This window comes from Branchiostoma lanceolatum, chromosome 16, assembly GCF_035083965.1.
Source record: "Branchiostoma lanceolatum isolate klBraLanc5 chromosome 16, klBraLanc5.hap2, whole genome shotgun sequence".
In the NCBI taxonomy this organism is placed as follows: domain Eukaryota; kingdom Metazoa; phylum Chordata; class Leptocardii; order Amphioxiformes; family Branchiostomatidae; genus Branchiostoma; species Branchiostoma lanceolatum.
The window spans coordinates 8,437,218-8,452,864 of record NC_089737.1 but is presented as its reverse complement, the minus strand read 5'-3'; the positions used below and the strand labels follow the sequence as shown (position 1 = coordinate 8,452,864).

Genomic DNA, 15,647 nt, shown 5'->3' with positions numbered 1-15,647 from the left:
AAACATTTCAAAGACGATCAAAGTCATATCCATCCATCCATTCAATTATTCATCCATTCTTTCTTTCTAAATACTGACGTATTTACGTTTAAAATGTAGCCTTCTAAGTAAATGTAGCTGTCAGATTTTTATGTAACCTTTGACTGTTTATTTGGTATGCACCAGTTTGGTAACAAAAAATTGCTTCATCACCGTTACGTATCCAAATACCCAAATATGGAAATATTCTAATTAGATTTATACGATGATGTCATATCTAGTCCTTCATCCGAAAGATCACGTTCTGCAAAATGTGAATTGTGGAAAGGTAACAACCATTGTCGCTAAGGGAAGACTCGATCTTTTCCCGAAGACTCGATCTTTTCTTAAGAAACATGCATGACATGTCCTGACACAAGACACCTTCCAGAAACTTAGAACATCCAAGCAGAGTGACATCTTAAATCACATTGGCTTATTAAGCATATTCCCGTTGATATAAAAACAGGGACACCCCTATTCCATACGTTAGAATAGTATGCGCTAAATGAACGAATAAGGCTGCTTTGCGCTTTTCTGCATTAGTTCGAGACCGAAGTCGAGACCAGAGTCGAGACCAGTCGAGACCAAACTTCATCAGACGTCTATCTACAGTGGTGAGTACCGACTCTATCTGATCCTAGTACTTGTATTTTATACGGGACCTGCTCTGTACAGTAGGGCCGTGTGGACGGGAGAAGGGAACATTGCCATGTGGACGGGGTCTGAAGATAGCTGTCTATATTTTTTATGTATTCTAGAGCCACGTCCTCAGCATTAGAAGCAGAACTGAATAATGTTCATTAGACAGGGCGCTGACGAGTGGCGCTGAGGTGGGCGCGCCGTTTATTTTACGTTTGAATTTCTATGAGTCCTTGAGGTTCACAATGTCCTGCGGGAGGCTGTTCCGCAGCTTAACTGTAGCAGGGATAAAGGTTCTTCTGTGCCAGGAGGAGGATGACTTGACTGGTTCTAGGGCTGCACTGTGTTGGGATGTGGACAGGCGAGTTTCTCGGCGATGAACATAGGGCTCAGGTAGAAGGTTGTTCAGTAAAGTTGGTGCGTTTGTATATTCTGTTTAGCAGTGTGAGGGCCCCAACATTTCTCCGCTGTTCTAGGGGCTGAATCTGGATGCTGTCCAGTGAATCTTGAGGGTAAATTGATGATCTTGGTCGCCCTTCTTTGTATGGCGTCTAGCGAGCTAAGGGTTCTGGCGCACGGCATTCATTTGTGGACTGGGATAACGTTAGCAATTTTCCACTGTTTTTGTATGTGGTGCTTGTCTAGTAGTAGCTGGAATAGACTGGCTAGGGCTTAGCTAGCTCGGGTGCAGCTTGTTTCAGTACTCCGGCGGGTATGGAGTCCGGACCAGTAGCCTTGTTGGTGTCGAGCTTAGCTTTAACAACTCTTTCCGCACTTGTGTTAGCCTGATCCCAGTCTCTAAGGGTCGGCTTAGGGGTTTTTACCGGGCCCAGTTTGCTTTATTGGACCGTTTCTGATAGCCTTCCTACCGCTACTACTACTTCCGCTTGCCACCCTACTTTCCCAGCCACCCTAGACGACGTAATCTAATCTAAGGCCGTAAACACACCCCGAGCGGACTAAGCTGTCTGGGCGGGCGGGGGTCACTCACTGCAGTGCCGTAGAGAAATCGAGGAGCCCCCGATGGTATGGATTCCAGGCTACACTTGTGTCCACCAGATGGTTAATTTTGTTAGACTTGATGTGGATCTGGTGTTTGCCAAAGGGACTTCTTTCTCATTTTCTTCTTGTGTTATAGTGGATTTGTCTGCGATGATGCTAGCAAAGCACTCCGCTTACCCCTCGGTATGTATATGTATGTTTGATTTTCAGAACTTAGTAAGGGAATATCACATTTGCCACCTTGCCCCATTAGTCACTTGGCAGTCCACCACCAGCTTTTGCTTCCATTTTTAAGTCCTGTGGTCATTTTTGCCTTGACTCTCTTTTTATGGTCTTTCCTAGCTATTCGGGCCACATAGGTGTAGCTATTTCTAGCCTTATTGTATCTGGTTCGTGTCTCTTGGGTTACTTTGTACTGGCGCCAAGATTATAGCTTTTTTTCTGTAGGGCTCTATCGCACGCACCGTTGAACCACTCAGGTTTTCCATCGAAGGTCTTGAGTTCTCTTCTTGGGATGTGGTGTTTCATTGCCTCTTGTATTGCATTTGTTACATTTTTACACTTTCGGTGGAAGATTTTTGGCAATAACGCACTCTTTCTGTCGAACCTTGTTCTTCATAAGATGGGGAGACGCTTCAGCTACAGTATTCCAAACCGATACACATCAGATGGCGTCGAACTATCACTTTAGAACGACTTTTGTAGAGCTTACTCGGGGACGACTTTAGTACAATGTATCTCTGTAGCTGTAAAAGCACCACCTATCGGAGCATATGAATTCTCTTTTAAAGATGTGAATCTATAATTTGTTTCAATGAACGTAAGCGTATTTCGTATTCATGTTTTACATCATGGTGAGGATTCTGTGTCATTTATTAGGCGTATTTGTTGTCACAGTACAATAACAACAATTTAGTCTGATGAACAACAACGTAATGCCGCACCATTAGTCTCTTGCATTTGCTTCCATTTTTTTAGTCCTGTGGTCATTTTTGCCTTGACTCTCTTTTTATGGTATTTCCTAACTATTCGGGCCACATAGGTGTAGCTATTTCTAGCTTTATTTTATCTGCTTCGTGTCTCTTGGGTTATGCTTGCTTTGTATTGGCGCCAAGATTGTAGTTTTTTTTCTGTAGGGCTCTATCGCACGCACCGTTGAACCACTCAGGTTTTCCATCGAAGGTCTTGAGTTCTCTTCTTGGGATGTGGTGTTTCATTGCCTCTTGTATTGCATTTGTTACATTTTCACATGAGACTGGGTAACATGGTATCGACGTAGTCAACAGGTCGTGGTCAGATTGTCCTATTTCGGGTTGTATTTGTACGTCCGAGCAGATGTTTGGTGTATTAAACATGATGAAGTTTAGTCTGTTACCTTTGTGGTGGGCGGCACCGTTGACAAGTTGCGTTAGGCCATGAGTGGTACAGAGGGTGAGTGTGTACCTTCGGTTTTTCTGCTTTGTAGCCATTCCTTGTGGTGCGCATTGTAGTGATCGGCAAGGATTGTCCCTATGGCTTTAGTTTTTGTGCGGAGATGGTCTAGGTGTTCAGTGTACAAGTCAATGGGCACACAGTGTATGGATCTTTGTCCCGGTGGTCTGTACAGCAGGGATATGAGTAGAATACCTGTCTGCAGCTTGATGGTGCATATAATTATTTGTAGCTCGGGAAGTTCCAAGTCCTGCCTTCTGTGTAGTCCAATGCCAGTTCTATAGTAGATCCACGCCAGTCCTTTCCTGTGTTTCGATCCCTTCGCTGTATTAAGTACCCTCGATAGTCATGTCAGGACTATCGTCTACTATTGAGGCGTTGAGCTTAGATTCGGTGACCATGATAATATCTTGTTTGGTGTTTGATTTTGTTAGTCGCACACTTGACGGCTCTGTTTTGGCTCTGAGGCCCTGGATGTTTGTGTACCCCAGTCCCAGTTTCTTGTCTCTGTGTTCATTGGGTAAGCATTTGTCATTTTTTGTATGGTTCCTCCTAACGTTTCTAATCTCTGCTTCGTACGAGGCAGGTGGTGCAATAGGTGTAGTAGTAAGGGTGGGTTAGGGCGGGTAAGGTTCTTTCCCCCTCTGCATCGTCAAGCTAGGACGGTGGTATCTTTTTATGCCACAATCGATGATAGCTCGTTTAACCAAGGGTGTTGGTTTTGGGTGCGTCCGAAGAGCACGGAGTGTGCTTGCGGAGTACGAGAGTATACGCTTCAGCATTTTTGTCGGGTCTGACTATGGAGTAACGTCACCGGCGTCAGGTAAACAAAGGAGAAACATGTTAGATTGTCCGATTTCAGGGGCTAACTGGCCCATGATGATTTCAAAGAGGTAACGGTAAATGATTCAAACCTGCCCTGAAGTATGTTGACTTTTGCTGGGCTTCTCGTCGAGGCTTGTTTGGTCCCTTGAAAGCTGGTAGGTGTTGGGGGTCCTTTGTTCTTGTCGCGTCGCCCTCCCTCCTGGTCAGAGTTGTCGGCTTTCGGTGGAAGATTTTTGGCAATCATAACGCACTCTTTCTGTCGGCCCTTGGTGTTCAGAAGATGGGGAGACACTTTAGCTGCAGTATTCCGAACCGATACACATCCAATGGCGTCGAGCTATCACTTTAGAACGACCTTTAAATTTTTAGAGCTTACTCGGGGACGACTTTAGTAGAATGTATCGCGGCAGCTGTAAAAGCGCCACCTATCAGAGCATATGAATTCTCTTTTGAAAATGTGAATCTATCTATTTGTTTCAATGAACGTAACTAAAGCAAGCGTATTTCGTTTTCATATTTTACAACATGGTAAGGATTCTGTGTCATTTATTAGGCGCATTTGTTGTCACAGTGCAGTATAAACAAAAGTTCAGTCTGATGAACAACAACGTAACGCCGCACCATGTTTGTGAAGATGATTCCGTTATAACGTCAGGTTGTTAACAAATGTATCGTCTTCATATCATGCAGGGTTGGAGACAACTTTGAGTCATCATGGCTATTCGTCACATCATGGCAATTTCTGTGGCACTTCTCGCCGGCGCAGCCATATCTTCAACCAGCGCCGAGGGCGATAACCGCGTGGTCGGCGGCGACGAGGCCGTACCGGGCTCCCGGCCTTATCAGGCCAGCCTCCAGGATATCTCATGGGGCTTCGCTTGGCACTTCTGCGGTGGAGCGCTCATCAACGAAAACTGGGTTGTCACCGCTGCCCACTGCGTGGACGGGTAAGTAAGATAAAATACGTCTTGAAATACAAAGTATTTTAGACTTGGTTGTGTACAAAGTGCAGTAATTATCAACCTGATGAAATTATTCGCGAAAAATCACATAACATACCATCTCGTTCAGGGTAGTCCATGTGAAAAACGTTTGGGAAAGCATCAATATACTCGATACTTCAGCATGCCTACTACCTTGCGTCTATGAATCTAGAAACGCATGAGCTTTCATAGCTTCATAATATGTATTTTTTTAAATCATTGTCTGGCAAACTGGCCGCCAACTTAACACAAAATCATGATCTACGTAAAACCAATACAGCTAATAGTCTTCCTAAATATGGACAATAAAGTAAATGAGAAAGAAAGGGCATCTCTTTTAGTTTACCATTCAACATGTATGTAACTGGCCACAACTATAATTATAATTATAAGTACTGATGTGAAACAAAAATACTTCAATGACCACGTTGTTCGTACATCATGTAGAAAGAGCGCGAGCAGCTTGCAGGTGTCCCTGGGCGACCACAACATCTTCAGCAATGACGGCAATGAGATCATCCGCGGTATTAGTCGGATCATCATGCACGAGGACTACGATTCTCAGACGTTCGTTCATTGATTAATTACTTTTGCCAAGAATGTTATGTTTTCGTTAGCGTTCGCACGCGTGCGTCTGTCTGTCAGTGTGAATGCCTGTCTGTCAATACGATAACTCAAGAATGCCTGGATGGATTGTCTTCAATTGGTACCTAGATAGGTCTTGATTTCAGTTGTAGACTTTGATTTATTTTGATTTAGAGAATTCATCTTTCAATTGTGCTAAATGACAAGAACTTCATTGATTGACTGATTAATGTATTTACTATTCCATCCATCCATCCATCCATCCATCCATCCATCCATCCATCCATCCATGATTTACTGCATGAATGATTGTGTTTCTTCACTGTGAGTAATGCTGCGCGATACATGTCCTATTCTTATACACACAGGGTCAACAACGACATTGCCCTGCTGAGGCTGAGCCAGCCAGCGAATTCGAAGTTCAACGATTACGTCAGGCCGATCTCCCTCCCGGGACAATTAAGCGACCCGTCTGGAGACTGTGTCGTCAGCGGCTGGGGCGCTCTATGTAAGGACACGGGCACATACACCGTGACGCGCGCGCGCGCACACACACACACACACACACACACACACACACACACACACACACACACACACACACACACACACACACACACACACACACACATACACACACTGCTTTTTCACAGCAGTCCTTCGAACTACTCCGTACCGACAAGGCAACCGGCGTTAGGCAATTGTTCATTTATCGTTACTTTAGTTAGTCGCACTTCATTTAGGTAGTCCCTATAGCTCAATTGGTAGCAGCCTCACAGTTAAACTCCAATTTCTTGGTAACTGTGACACCCCAGTTCGAATCGGGGAAGGGCATCCTGGTTTGAGCTGCATTCGTCTTTAGGAAGGAATGTAAAACAGGGGTCCCGTGGAGGAGGTGCCACGAAAACGTTAGATAGCACTGAAACAGCCTCACTTCTCAGATGTACTTCAGATGAACATGAATATGAATATTTTGTAGCCGAAGGCGGCTCTTCGTCCGCCGTCCTGATGAAGGTCAGCGTGCCCATCGTCTCCCGGGATGGCTGCAGGGATGCCTATGGAGAGAGCGAGATCACCGACGAAATGATCTGCGCCGGATTTGACGAGGGCGGCAAAGACTCCTGCCAGGTCAGTTACTTTTCTTCTAAGATAGAGCTATGTAAGCGCGCTGACGGCATAACGTGACTAGCAGAGGGGACACATTGTGACGGCCGTCATCAGGTGCTATGTAGGGCAACAAGAGCGGTTGCCTTTTACCATCTCCATATCAATACAAAGAGGGGCCTGATACTAGTAGTAAGCGATGGCTGATCGCAAGGCAACTAAATGCAACTACATATCAGAGCAAAGACATTATTTCCTGGATCAGAATTATCAACCTCGGATTGATGTGTTAGAAATAATCGTTTTTCACCCTAGAGTGAAGTGTGGCGTCAGCAACGGTCAAACGTGCCCGGCCCCCAACCTCGTTTGAAGGCTGGTTGGTAATTAAATGTTCGATATGTTCCTGTGTTTCAGGGTGACAGCGGCGGACCTCTGACCTGTGTCTACAGCGGAGCGGAGACCCTGGACGGCATCGTGTCCTGGGGATACGGCTGTGCGCACCCGGGCTATCCTGGCGTCTACACCCGCGTCGGCCAGTTCGTCGATTGGATCAACGACAACATCTGATCAGCTAGACTGGGCCGCGCAGCCCCAGTCCCTGCCCGCCATCTTCCCCTGCCTCCGTGCTAACACTGCAACACGTGACAAGCTTCATCACCCAATCACCGCCCTTCTTCTAGCACATGTGTAATTCAACCTGCTAGTACATTTAATCCATAACTGTTCATTGTAACATTTACGTCCAAACTTTTCCGTTATCAATGTAATACTGGTAAACAGTCCTTCTGTTTGTGTTTATGTACGTACAACCTTGTGTTTGTGCATGGCTTCAAAGTTTGGAATATTTTGGAATATTTTGGAATGTTGCTTGGATAACGATGACTTGCAGTTAATAAACCCAGATGAGCGGCCTAATTGTGTATTCACGTTTCTTCTTGATTTAGTCATTTTCTTAGATATTATTTAGAGTTTGGAAGATTGTGGTACATTCATAATACAGTATTGCCCCCCCCCCCCCACGCTTCAGTTTTCCTTTGCTTGCCTATTTAAGTTAGTGTGAACATATTAAAATGATCATGTATTTTCTGAACGTAAGGACCCTTGCACTCCACCCACAAACCAAGAAGAAAGCAATTAAGAAGATGAATGAATTGAAAGATGCGGTGGCCCCTTAGTAAAAATAAAGCATTTTCAAGGCCCAAAATTAATTCAACTTAAGAACACTATACCGAGTAGGCTGTAGTGAAACAATAAAGACATCGATATTAATAATACCATTCTTTATAATAAACCCAACATTTAAAGATCAGCCTTAATGGTGCATAATACAAAATAAAAAGAACACCGCTTGCAAAACTACCAGATACACACACCAAGATCAGATATAAACAGATTTAAAAGAATCAGCTGGTTGAACAACTACAAAACCTATGACCTTAAACATGAAACGTGAGGTTACCCCTAAAGGTGTCCTCTTGATACCATGCGTATTGAACTCATTCCGATAGATGGCGCTCGTACGTGGTCCCTTATCAAAACGCTAACGGTCGATCATTTCTCCGTGACAATGTCACGGTCATTGGGACTAGCCAAAACTAGAGGAAAGAGGGCTAGACAACGGAAAAGATGGGAGGATGATATCAGAGAATCGACATACACAACACTAAGCAAAACATAAAAGATGATCAGTATTATGCTCTATATGACGCGCTCACATAGTAGTGTTCGACTTATGAATATAGGATCATGACAAAGTTGGTATTGGTTGTTAAGGGTGATAGATAATATTTCCAAACCGATACACATCAGATGGCGTCGAACTATCACTTTAGAACGACTTTTGTAGAGCTTACTCGGGGACGACTTTAGTACAATGTATCTCTGTAGCTGTAAAAGCACCACCTATCGGAGCATATGAATTCTCTTTTAAAGATGTGAATCTATAATTTGTTTCAATGAACGTAAGCGTATTTCGTATTCATGTTTTACATCATGGTGAGGATTCTGTGTCATTTATTAGGCGTATTTGTTGTCACAGTACAATAACAACAATTTAGTCTGATGAACAACAACGTAATGCCGCACCATTAGTCTCTTGCATTTGCTTCCATTTTTTTAGTCCTGTGGTCATTTTTGCCTTGACTCTCTTTTTATGGTATTTCCTAACTATTCGGGCCACATAGGTGTAGCTATTTCTAGCTTTATTTTATCTGCTTCGTGTCTCTTGGGTTATGCTTGCTTTGTATTGGCGCCAAGATTGTAGTTTTTTTTCTGTAGGGCTCTATCGCACGCACCGTTGAACCACTCAGGTTTTCCATCGAAGGTCTTGAGTTCTCTTCTTGGGATGTGGTGTTTCATTGCCTCTTGTATTGCATTTGTTACATTTTCACATGAGACTGGGTAACATGGTATCGACGTAGTCAACAGGTCGTGGTCAGATTGTCCTATTTCGGGTTGTATTTGTACGTCCGAGCAGATGTTTGGTGTATTAAACATGATGAAGTTTAGTCTGTTACCTTTGTGGTGGGCGGCACCGTTGACAAGTTGCGTTAGGCCATGAGTGGTACAGAGGGTGAGTGTGTACCTTCGGTTTTTCTGCTTTGTAGCCATTCCTTGTGGTGCGCATTGTAGTGATCGGCAAGGATTGTCCCTATGGCTTTAGTTTTTGTGCGGAGATGGTCTAGGTGTTCAGTGTACAAGTCAATGGGCACACAGTGTATGGATCTTTGTCCCGGTGGTCTGTACAGCAGGGATATGAGTAGAATACCTGTCTGCAGCTTGATGGTGCATATAATTATTTGTAGCTCGGGAAGTTCCAAGTCCTGCCTTCTGTGTAGTCCAATGCCAGTTCTATAGTAGATCCACGCCAGTCCTTTCCTGTGTTTCGATCCCTTCGCTGTATTAAGTACCCTCGATAGTCATGTCAGGACTATCGTCTACTATTGAGGCGTTGAGCTTAGATTCGGTGACCATGATAATATCTTGTTTGGTGTTTGATTTTGTTAGTCGCACACTTGACGGCTCTGTTTTGGCTCTGAGGCCCTGGATGTTTGTGTACCCCAGTCCCAGTTTCTTGTCTCTGTGTTCATTGGGTAAGCATTTGTCATTTTTTGTATGGTTCCTCCTAACGTTTCTAATCTCTGCTTCGTACGAGGCAGGTGGTGCAATAGGTGTAGTAGTAAGGGTGGGTTAGGGCGGGTAAGGTTCTTTCCCCCTCTGCATCGTCAAGCTAGGACGGTGGTATCTTTTTATGCCACAATCGATGATAGCTCGTTTAACCAAGGGTGTTGGTTTTGGGTGCGTCCGAAGAGCACGGAGTGTGCTTGCGGAGTACGAGAGTATACGCTTCAGCATTTTTGTCGGGTCTGACTATGGAGTAACGTCACCGGCGTCAGGTAAACAAAGGAGAAACATGTTAGATTGTCCGATTTCAGGGGCTAACTGGCCCATGATGATTTCAAAGAGGTAACGGTAAATGATTCAAACCTGCCCTGAAGTATGTTGACTTTTGCTGGGCTTCTCGTCGAGGCTTGTTTGGTCCCTTGAAAGCTGGTAGGTGTTGGGGGTCCTTTGTTCTTGTCGCGTCGCCCTCCCTCCTGGTCAGAGTTGTCGGCTTTCGGTGGAAGATTTTTGGCAATCATAACGCACTCTTTCTGTCGGCCCTTGGTGTTCAGAAGATGGGGAGACACTTTAGCTGCAGTATTCCGAACCGATACACATCCAATGGCGTCGAGCTATCACTTTAGAACGACCTTTAAATTTTTAGAGCTTACTCGGGGACGACTTTAGTAGAATGTATCGCGGCAGCTGTAAAAGCGCCACCTATCAGAGCATATGAATTCTCTTTTGAAAATGTGAATCTATCTATTTGTTTCAATGAACGTAACTAAAGCAAGCGTATTTCGTTTTCATATTTTACAACATGGTAAGGATTCTGTGTCATTTATTAGGCGCATTTGTTGTCACAGTGCAGTATAAACAAAAGTTCAGTCTGATGAACAACAACGTAACGCCGCACCATGTTTGTGAAGATGATTCCGTTATAACGTCAGGTTGTTAACAAATGTATCGTCTTCATATCATGCAGGGTTGGAGACAACTTTGAGTCATCATGGCTATTCGTCACATCATGGCAATTTCTGTGGCACTTCTCGCCGGCGCAGCCATATCTTCAACCAGCGCCGAGGGCGATAACCGCGTGGTCGGCGGCGACGAGGCCGTACCGGGCTCCCGGCCTTATCAGGCCAGCCTCCAGGATATCTCATGGGGCTTCGCTTGGCACTTCTGCGGTGGAGCGCTCATCAACGAAAACTGGGTTGTCACCGCTGCCCACTGCGTGGACGGGTAAGTAAGATAAAATACGTCTTGAAATACAAAGTATTTTAGACTTGGTTGTGTACAAAGTGCAGTAATTATCAACCTGATGAAATTATTCGCGAAAAATCACATAACATACCATCTCGTTCAGGGTAGTCCATGTGAAAAACGTTTGGGAAAGCATCAATATACTCGATACTTCAGCATGCCTACTACCTTGCGTCTATGAATCTAGAAACGCATGAGCTTTCATAGCTTCATAATATGTATTTTTTTAAATCATTGTCTGGCAAACTGGCCGCCAACTTAACACAAAATCATGATCTACGTAAAACCAATACAGCTAATAGTCTTCCTAAATATGGACAATAAAGTAAATGAGAAAGAAAGGGCATCTCTTTTAGTTTACCATTCAACATGTATGTAACTGGCCACAACTATAATTATAATTATAAGTACTGATGTGAAACAAAAATACTTCAATGACCACGTTGTTCGTACATCATGTAGAAAGAGCGCGAGCAGCTTGCAGGTGTCCCTGGGCGACCACAACATCTTCAGCAATGACGGCAATGAGATCATCCGCGGTATTAGTCGGATCATCATGCACGAGGACTACGATTCTCAGACGTTCGTTCATTGATTAATTACTTTTGCCAAGAATGTTATGTTTTCGTTAGCGTTCGCACGCGTGCGTCTGTCTGTCAGTGTGAATGCCTGTCTGTCAATACGATAACTCAAGAATGCCTGGATGGATTGTCTTCAATTGGTACCTAGATAGGTCTTGATTTCAGTTGTAGACTTTGATTTATTTTGATTTAGAGAATTCATCTTTCAATTGTGCTAAATGACAAGAACTTCATTGATTGACTGATTAATGTATTTACTATTCCATCCATCCATCCATCCATCCATCCATCCATCCATCCATGATTTACTGCATGAATGATTGTGTTTCTTCACTGTGAGTAATGCTGCGCGATACATGTCCTATTCTTATACACACAGGGTCAACAACGACATTGCCCTGCTGAGGCTGAGCCAGCCAGCGAATTCGAAGTTCAACGATTACGTCAGGCCGATCTCCCTCCCGGGACAATTAAGCGACCCGTCTGGAGACTGTGTCGTCAGCGGCTGGGGCGCTCTATGTAAGGACACGGGCACATACACCGTGACGCGCGCGCGCGCACACACACACACACACACACACACACACACACACACACACACACACACACACACACACACACACACACACACACACACACATACACACACTGCTTTTTCACAGCAGTCCTTCGAACTACTCCGTACCGACAAGGCAACCGGCGTTAGGCAATTGTTCATTTATCGTTACTTTAGTTAGTCGCACTTCATTTAGGTAGTCCCTATAGCTCAATTGGTAGCAGCCTCACAGTTAAACTCCAATTTCTTGGTAACTGTGACACCCCAGTTCGAATCGGGGAAGGGCATCCTGGTTTGAGCTGCATTCGTCTTTAGGAAGGAATGTAAAACAGGGGTCCCGTGGAGGAGGTGCCACGAAAACGTTAGATAGCACTGAAACAGCCTCACTTCTCAGATGTACTTCAGATGAACATGAATATGAATATTTTGTAGCCGAAGGCGGCTCTTCGTCCGCCGTCCTGATGAAGGTCAGCGTGCCCATCGTCTCCCGGGATGGCTGCAGGGATGCCTATGGAGAGAGCGAGATCACCGACGAAATGATCTGCGCCGGATTTGACGAGGGCGGCAAAGACTCCTGCCAGGTCAGTTACTTTTCTTCTAAGATAGAGCTATGTAAGCGCGCTGACGGCATAACGTGACTAGCAGAGGGGACACATTGTGACGGCCGTCATCAGGTGCTATGTAGGGCAACAAGAGCGGTTGCCTTTTACCATCTCCATATCAATACAAAGAGGGGCCTGATACTAGTAGTAAGCGATGGCTGATCGCAAGGCAACTAAATGCAACTACATATCAGAGCAAAGACATTATTTCCTGGATCAGAATTATCAACCTCGGATTGATGTGTTAGAAATAATCGTTTTTCACCCTAGAGTGAAGTGTGGCGTCAGCAACGGTCAAACGTGCCCGGCCCCCAACCTCGTTTGAAGGCTGGTTGGTAATTAAATGTTCGATATGTTCCTGTGTTTCAGGGTGACAGCGGCGGACCTCTGACCTGTGTCTACAGCGGAGCGGAGACCCTGGACGGCATCGTGTCCTGGGGATACGGCTGTGCGCACCCGGGCTATCCTGGCGTCTACACCCGCGTCGGCCAGTTCGTCGATTGGATCAACGACAACATCTGATCAGCTAGACTGGGCCGCGCAGCCCCAGTCCCTGCCCGCCATCTTCCCCTGCCTCCGTGCTAACACTGCAACACGTGACAAGCTTCATCACCCAATCACCGCCCTTCTTCTAGCACATGTGTAATTCAACCTGCTAGTACATTTAATCCATAACTGTTCATTGTAACATTTACGTCCAAACTTTTCCGTTATCAATGTAATACTGGTAAACAGTCCTTCTGTTTGTGTTTATGTACGTACAACCTTGTGTTTGTGCATGGCTTCAAAGTTTGGAATATTTTGGAATATTTTGGAATGTTGCTTGGATAACGATGACTTGCAGTTAATAAACCCAGATGAGCGGCCTAATTGTGTATTCACGTTTCTTCTTGATTTAGTCATTTTCTTAGATATTATTTAGAGTTTGGAAGATTGTGGTACATTCATAATACAGTATTGCCCCCCCCCCCCCACGCTTCAGTTTTCCTTTGCTTGCCTATTTAAGTTAGTGTGAACATATTAAAATGATCATGTATTTTCTGAACGTAAGGACCCTTGCACTCCACCCACAAACCAAGAAGAAAGCAATTAAGAAGATGAATGAATTGAAAGATGCGGTGGCCCCTTAGTAAAAATAAAGCATTTTCAAGGCCCAAAATTAATTCAACTTAAGAACACTATACCGAGTAGGCTGTAGTGAAACAATAAAGACATCGATATTAATAATACCATTCTTTATAATAAACCCAACATTTAAAGATCAGCCTTAATGGTGCATAATACAAAATAAAAAGAACACCGCTTGCAAAACTACCAGATACACACACCAAGATCAGATATAAACAGATTTAAAAGAATCAGCTGGTTGAACAACTACAAAACCTATGACCTTAAACATGAAACGTGAGGTTACCCCTAAAGGTGTCCTCTTGATACCATGCGTATTGAACTCATTCCGATAGATGGCGCTCGTACGTGGTCCCTTATCAAAACGCTAACGGTCGATCATTTCTCCGTGACAATGTCACGGTCATTGGGACTAGCCAAAACTAGAGGAAAGAGGGCTAGACAACGGAAAAGATGGGAGGATGATATCAGAGAATCGACATACACAACACTAAGCAAAACATAAAAGATGATCAGTATTATGCTCTATATGACGCGCTCACATAGTAGTGTTCGACTTATGAATATAGGATCATGACAAAGTTGGTATTGGTTGTTAAGGGTGATAGATAATATTTCCAATAATACGTAATACCATATTATTGGTAGCTTAATAATGATAACTTTATTGCAAGTTCAAGCCCGAAGGCTAATTGCACACAAACAAATACAAGGAGATACATGGAAATCGAAATAGTTATCTAGTCTACTGTGAAAGTTCTATATTAACTATGTCCTCTATATGACGTCTAAAGAAACGAATTATTTAAACAGCTTCCGTTATTTCCCATAGCTTTCATCATTTGAATAATTTACAAAAATCCATCTTACTACTCAGATAAATGACAGAGAAATGATTGATCAAATTCAAGTTTGAGAATTGTTTGTGCTGAGTGTAGAAATAAGTATATTTATCTATCTTTTAACTCTAGTTTTTTTAATTTTCTATAACGTTATCGATTGTGTTTTTCATTAACAAATACTAGCCAATACTAGTAAAGCAAGTACACATGACATGTAAAAAGTGCATGCGAAAAACATTCCCGACTAGAACGTTATTTACAAATGGATTTATAAATTTACTATATACATCGTCTGAATGAAAAAAACATCAGATATAAACACCACAAATTAAAAACAAGGATATCTTTACAAGTCAATTCAAATTTTCTCATAGAACAATAGAGAGACGCCCTCGAACCATTCTGGGTTGGTGCGGTCTATTACGCTCCCCTATTCAAACATTAGCAGCCTATTCAAGGGTCTATTGTGGCACTTTGCCCTCCCACCGCTTGTACAAACAAAAAGGGGGGTTCAAAGAATGGCTCTTATGACCTCCATCGAGTGGATAGTTTCAAAAGTACTTTGCATTTCATATCGACATTTTTGACTACTTGCCAAATAGTTTCTCGAAGCGTCTGTCTTTCAAGATAACCTAAAATCATGTACCTTTTTCAGAAACACCCGTTTTTATAAAAGTGAAAATGATTTCTGTACACGAGCGCAATTCTTTCCAGAAGCGCATGTGCAAAACAAAACAAAAGTTGTCAGAGATGTTTTTGTGAGTTACGGTGGTTGGTGACCAAAATGTCATTGACATTTCTTTTTTTTTAAATGTAAAAATCTGGAATAACATTTACATCTGTGTACGGATTGTTTAGCCTTTTGCTGGAACGAGTTTGGATTTTCATTCTCTTTCCTAGATGATAAAATCGTTAAAGAATTGCACTTCATAGAAATTTATGAAGTTTTTGCACTTTTATTTTGAAAAATAGTTTGATCGAAA

General features: G+C 43.5%; 2 protein-coding genes across 3 annotated transcripts; both read left to right on the top strand.

The window, feature by feature from the left end:
• The first annotated feature begins 250 nt into the window (after positions 1–250).
• LOC136421979 (trypsin-1-like) lies at positions 251–7,505 on the top strand. 2 transcript variants are annotated; one of them, XM_066409578.1, is made up of 6 exons: positions 251–635; positions 4,609–4,865; positions 5,349–5,468; positions 5,855–5,994; positions 6,466–6,614; positions 7,005–7,505. In XM_066409578.1, the coding sequence occupies exons 2-6, from the start codon at positions 4,633–4,635 to the stop codon at positions 7,155–7,157; spliced, it is 795 nt and encodes a 264-aa protein (XP_066265675.1). In that variant the 5' UTR covers positions 251–635; positions 4,609–4,632; the 3' UTR covers positions 7,158–7,505. The 2 variants fall into 2 exon arrangements, with proteins under 2 accessions (XP_066265675.1, XP_066265676.1); XM_066409579.1 differs by lacking the exon at positions 251–635 and adding an exon at positions 857–1,053.
• Positions 7,506–10,657: 3,152 nt separating this feature from the next.
• Positions 10,658–13,564, top strand: LOC136422047 (trypsin-1-like). The gene is made up of 5 exons (XM_066409672.1): positions 10,658–10,934; positions 11,418–11,537; positions 11,916–12,055; positions 12,525–12,673; positions 13,064–13,564. Exons 1-5 carry the CDS (start codon positions 10,702–10,704, stop codon positions 13,214–13,216), a joined length of 795 nt encoding a protein of 264 aa, XP_066265769.1. The 5' UTR covers positions 10,658–10,701; the 3' UTR covers positions 13,217–13,564.
• Positions 13,565–15,647: the final 2,083 nt, after the last annotated feature.